The 6,000-nt window shown below is 36.9% G+C and overlaps 1 protein-coding gene across 3 annotated transcripts in view; it reads left to right on the top strand.

The window, feature by feature from the left end:
- The window catches only part of MNAT1 (MNAT CDK-activating kinase assembly factor 1), a 205,994-nt gene that overhangs the window by 187,373 nt on the left and 12,621 nt on the right, over nt 1-6,000 (top strand). Inside the window, exon 8 of one of the 3 annotated variants that reach the window (XM_014545937.1) lies at nt 3,431-3,508. The exons of the other annotated variants lie outside the window; for them this stretch is intronic. Within the exon in view, the coding sequence (XP_014401423.1) occupies nt 3,431-3,473 (43 nt within the window). The 3' untranslated portion in view covers nt 3,474-3,508. Of the gene's footprint in view, nt 1-3,430; nt 3,509-6,000 lie in introns of those variants that run through there. 3 annotated transcript variants of the gene reach the window in all.

Raw genomic sequence — 6,000 nt, 5'->3', positions numbered from 1 at the left:
ATGGGCCCTGCTCTGTGTGTGACAGGGTAGAGCCATAACCTCTCCATCAGCCCTGCCCCGAGTGTGACAGTGGTGGCGCCCCAACCCCCCTGATGGGCCCTGCTCTGTGAGTGACAGGGGGCAGCGCCCCAACCCCCTGATTGGCCCTGCTCTGTGCGTGACAGGGGGTGGCGCCGCAACCTCCCCATCGACCCTGCCTTGAGTGTGACAGGGGGCGGTGCCCCAACCCCCCAATCGGCCCTACCCTGAGCGTGACTGAGGGTGGCATTGCAACCTCCCGATCCGCCCTGCTCTGTGCATGACGGGGCGGCGCCCCAACTCCCCAATCGGTCCTGCTCTGAGCCTGACCAGGGGCTGCACTTAGGGATTGGGCCTGCCCTCTGCCACCCGGGAGCAGGCCTAAGCCAGCAGGTCGTTATCTCCCGAGGGGTCCCAGACTGCGAGAGGGCACAGGCCGGGCTAGGGGACCCCCCCCCTGCCCCCCGAGTGCACAAATTTTTGTGCACCGGGCCTCTAGTATTATAATAGTTTTCAAACTTTTAAAAGAAACAGACTATTTAAAAAATATATCTTTCTAGGACCCCAAAAGATGAAAGCATAGCTACTCTGATACAGTGGGTGATAAGTCTAGTTTGTCCCCCTTTCCTTTCTGCCCTTATAATGCCCTAAAGGCATTTACTTGGAACTGAGAAAGGCAATTTAAAAGGTAAAGTGATTTATATTAAATCCCAAGCCTGTATTTATTTGTTTTAAACTCATATTTCCAGCTGGATCCTGAAAATTTCTATTTTTCTACCTGTGTGTCAGACAAGTACCTCTATTCCTTCTTTTTGAAAACTTTTCTAACTACTGTATATTCTGTTGTGGTGAAACTTCCTAATCCAGCCAGTCTTCTATGTCCCAGACTTGGGAGTTGTTAAAAGACTTATTTTCTTGCTGCTATCTTACATATCATTAGACAGTTAAGATCCTTAGGGTCATAACCCCTAGTAGAGGCACTCATAATCATTTTCTTTGCCTCTTTTCACCCTCTCTTTCTCCAGTCTATCTTTCATACAAAGATTTATAAAATTCAGGTCAGATTACATTACTCACCCATTAACATTTTTCATGAGTACTCATTATTTATTTTAAAAAATATTCAAGGCATACAGAGGGCCCTTCAAATTTGACACTCAGAATACACCATGTTCTCTCAGGCCTACAGACATTTTGTGCTTTTTCCCTTTTTGGATACCCTCTTTGCCTCTTTATGTATCTGAAAATTATTGTTCTCCCTTCATATACCAACTTATGAACTATGTTTTCTGCAAGCACTCTCTTGTCTTCTCCAGTTTTCTTATACTTAAAAATTGTTTATTTTCATGTCTTCTTTTACACTTGACTTTGAGCTCCTTGGGAACAGGGACTATCTTCTCATTTAGCACCTAGCACAATACTGGTATATAGTATAGCAAGTGTTTCAGATGTGTTAATTGAATAAATGGATTCTTTCCAAGAAGATAAAATTTTTTAACCTATCTGGGTGTCAGCTGCTTTATCTGTTTATGAGGCGGTGGGATAAGATTATTTTTTTCTTATTAAAGAAGTCCCTCTAACATTTCTTGTAATACTGGTTTGGTGGTGATGAACCCTGTTAGCTTTTTCTTGTTTGGGAAGCTCTTTATTTTTCCTTCAGTTTTAAATGATAGGCTTGCCAAAGTAATCTTGGTAGGTCCTTGCTTTTCATCACTTTGAATATTTCGTGCCAGTTCCTTCTGGCCTGAAAAGTTTCTGTTGAGAAATTAGCTGACAATCTTATGGGAAGCTCCCCTGTAGGTAACTGTCTTTCTCTTGCTGCTTTTAAGACTCTCTTTTTGTCTTTAACCTTTGCCATTTTAATTATGATGTGTCTTGGTGTGGGCCTTGGATAAGATAATTTCATTATAATGTCTCTCTCAGTTTTAGGATTCTGAATTACTTCCATTATTGTACTGTGTATACAGTCTTTACCTACTGTTCTCATTTATTTTATAAAACATTTAAAATTTATTTTCAGTAAACACCTGTAGGATTAATCTGAAGTGTATCTTTAAGGATGTGATTTATCTCCTTGGTATTTATTTTATATCATTTCAAGCAAATCCTATTTTTGTTCCATAAAACATTAGTTTTTACAAATGGAGGCCAATTAGGAACAAAATATATCAAAGTAATCTTAGTTTGGATTTTTTTTTTAACTTTTGTTAACTCACTGTGGCAGATTCACCCCAAGTATGATATATAAATAAGAACACTATGTATCAGGCTGGTATTGCCCAGTGGTTGAGCATTGACCCATGAACCAGCAAGTCACGGTTTGATTTTATTTATTGGCTTATTTTAATTATTTTGGAAATAATTTTTCTACCATAAGATGGAATTCAAGAAAATAGTAGGTTTTTTCTTTCCTTTATCCTTTAAAAGTGATGAAATAAGAAACATAGGTTTAAATTAAACATTTTAAAAAATTGAATTAAACTTTTAAAACTTTTGACTTTCAAAAATAAGTCATATGTAAATGATTATAATGTGTTTTTAATTAAAACATTATACCAGCATATGCAGAGTCATAATGCATTGCCAGAAAATGTAGTTGGGAAGCAAAAGAGAATACTGAAAATGATGCTATAATTTTTTAAGTAAGAGGAAAATATTTTCTTTACATATGAAGTTTTTGGTTCAGATGATATGTAACCAACTAACTGACTAATCTATTAAAGCATTCTGTTCCAGAAAAAGCTACATTTTTTTTTATAAAATTGATTGCATTAGCACATTACTTAATGATAATGGGCGTAGATTTTCTTTCCCCCAAAGTGATGCTGTGGTTTGCTCTTGGAAGAGAGTGCAAGTTTTCTGTGGGCTTATGTATTAAAAATGCTTTTTAAAAACTTGAAATTGTTATGCATTAAACCATAACTCTTGGAGCTTTTTCATATTTTATTGCTTATGATCACTCGTCCCCTGAGTAGATATTTTATGAACTTGTTTCTACTTGCAGGAAAATAGAATTTTCCATAATTAAGAGAAAACATCAGTTATTTTATCCACTTGACTTTGTCTTTGCTTGTTATTGTTTGCTTTAGAGATTTATATAAGTTATTGACATGATTCAGATTCCAATGTGTGAAATAGAGCTTTTGAGAAAGTGCTTTGAATGGAAAAATAAATATCTTACAAAATATCTAGCTTTGGGTGTGCCCAGTTCTGTTTGAATTTCTTGTTTTTCTTTGCATTCACAGCTATATTCCATTTAGTATGTCTTTTTGAGTATAAAATTGGTTAACACACAGAGTTCAGCTTATGAGATAGGATAAAATCTCAAAGCAAATTTTAAATATATCTATTAAAAATGCTAATATTTATAATTTAAATAAAGTTATACCCCATATCTCTGTCATTTTTATAGGCATCTTCTAATTTCCAGGAAACTTTCCCATTGTCTTCAGTGACTGATGTACAACTTGTGTTCCCTTCAATCCTCTGCCAAGCTTAATAGTTTGTGGTGGTAATTCTTCATATCCTCTGTGTTTTTATTTGCCATCTATTATCCTGGCCATTCAGAATTTTTATTTACTTTTAAAATTCTATACTCTCTGCTTCAAGTTAGGATGATTTATTATTTTTTTAATGTGATGGCTGTTAGTGAATAGATATTTATCTTGCTATCAAGAAACTTATCTAACAGGAAATGTATAACATTTAGTCATGGTACTTACAAGAGAGGTAAAGTACTGTGCAAATTCAGAGGAGGAAAAATAATTCTGCCTGGACAATCCAGAGGAGGTGGCATCTAAATTATTGTTAAATATTTCAAACATAGAGGAATACAGAGAGTAGAATATAAAAACTATAATTCTGCCACTCAGAATTAACAAATATTATTTTCAAAAGTCAAAAGGTCACATCTCTCTTCCTCTGAACAAAACAAAGTATAGAATGCTTAACCTTAGATTTCCTCCTTCCATTTTTCTTGTTGTTTTTGTTACCAGTGTATGGTGATGGTGGTGGTTTTGGCTCATCTTTGTTCCTTGTATTCTGTTTTTCCCATTGGGGTTTAATTTTCCTTCTTGCTGAAATACCTCCTTTAATGGTTCTTTCATATTTTCTGTCTTTTAGTTCTGCTAAATTCTTTGTGTTTTTTCTCACATCTTCCAACTCACTAATTTCAACTGCTTAACATGTCCATTGAGATTTTTATTCCCAGAATTGCTGTTTGATTTTTTAAATTGTCTTTTTATATTGTCTTTTTCCTTGCCTTATGGCACCTATTTCTTTCTGCATAATTTTTGACTCCCTCAAACTGAACTACAGTCCTTCGGTATCCCCAAGGGATAGTTCTATGATTTCTTTTCTACTCAGACTCCTAGACTTTCTTGTGACTATCCCTAGGCAAGTGAGCAAAATTTCCTACAAGTTGTTTTACAGATGGGACAGCATTTTGTAGATCTAGGTTAATATGCAGGGGCCAAGCCCAGTTCCTACTTCTGACAGGACTGAGACCCATCTCCTGTCCCTCATATGGGTGTTGTATCACTGATACCCAGTACCTTTCTGAACTTTAGCCTCTGCTCATGCTCTGATTTTGAGTTCCCATATAATTTCTGGCACCTGAAAGTTTTCTTGCTTTTAAGGTTAGTTGTTTATTTTATTGTTTTTGTTTGTTGTAATATATATAATACATAATACACACACACATATCACATTTTGTGTTGCATAGGGGAGCTTCTCGTGTTTCTATTTATTTATTTATTTATTTATTTATTTATTTTCCTTATTGATTTTGAGAGAGAGAGGAAGGGAGAGGGATAGAGAGGTAGAAACATCAATGAAAGAGAAACATCATCGATTGGCTTCCTCCTGCATGCCCCCCACTGGGGATTGAGCCAGCAACCCGGGCATGTGCCCTGACTGGGAATCGAACAGGGACCTCTTGGTTCATGGGTCAGTGCTGGGTCACTAAGTCATACCAGCTGGGTTCATGTATCTGTTTAAAGTTGAGGGGTTGACATTTGAACTAAGGCTTTGGAAGATAGGCAATGGTGAGGGCATTCCAAGATAATGAAACACCATAAGCAAAGATATGAAATGTAGTTATAATGTTTTCATAAGAAATAACTGAACCTGATGATTGACTTTGGCTTAAGTTTAGTGTACATGGAAACGACTAATGGGAAATATGTTCGGAAAGGTGGATTAGAATCAAGTACAGTAGCCCTTGAATGATAGGCTAAGGAATTTGGACTTTATTCTACATACTGCAGGGAGCCAGTGTATTTGTGTGAGAGTGATGCAGCGCTTTGCCCTAAGATTAATTTAGTAACTATGAATAGGTTGGAATAGAAAAAATATACTGTACATAGGGAGATCAGTTAAGAGACAGTTAACAGTAATCTAAGAAAGGGGTTATAAAGAGCTGAAATAGACGACAATAGTGGCAAAGAAGATGACGTGAATTAGATATCTGTAGAGAGAGAGTGTGATGTATGTTTCTCATTGGTGTGCAGGAGAAAGAGGATTCCAAGATGACCCTAGGAGTACATTGAAACTATTAAGAGAAACTAAGAGGTACACAGAGAGGGTAGGTTTGTAAAGGAAGATGAGTTGAGTTATGAAAATAATAAATTTGCAGTACCATTGGGACACCCAAGCAGATAAAAATGCTGGGCTATAACTAAGATGGGCAAAGGGACAAAAGATAGAATTGTAGGGTTTAGTAGAACAGAGGTGATAAATGAAGCCATACATTTCAGAGATAGAGTCAAGAGTAGGAGAAGAGGAGGTAAGCCAAAAGGAAAACTAGTAATTAGGAAGCAGGTGGAAAAAGAAATTTGGAAAATCATTTGTCAAAGGGTAGAAGTGTGGCCCAGATTATAGGCATTGTTATAGAAGCCAGAGGCTAAGAGCATTTCACAGCTGTTGGCTGTCTCCAGATTTTTAGAGAGGGAGAGGAGGGTGAGTACAGAAAAATGGCCATTT

The sequence above is a fragment of the Myotis brandtii genome, unplaced genomic scaffold, assembly GCF_000412655.1.
Source record: "Myotis brandtii unplaced genomic scaffold, ASM41265v1 scaffold423, whole genome shotgun sequence".
Classification (NCBI taxonomy): domain Eukaryota; kingdom Metazoa; phylum Chordata; class Mammalia; order Chiroptera; family Vespertilionidae; genus Myotis; species Myotis brandtii.
The sequence above is the reverse complement of the archived record's forward strand: the minus strand, read 5'-3'. Positions and strand labels throughout refer to the sequence as shown.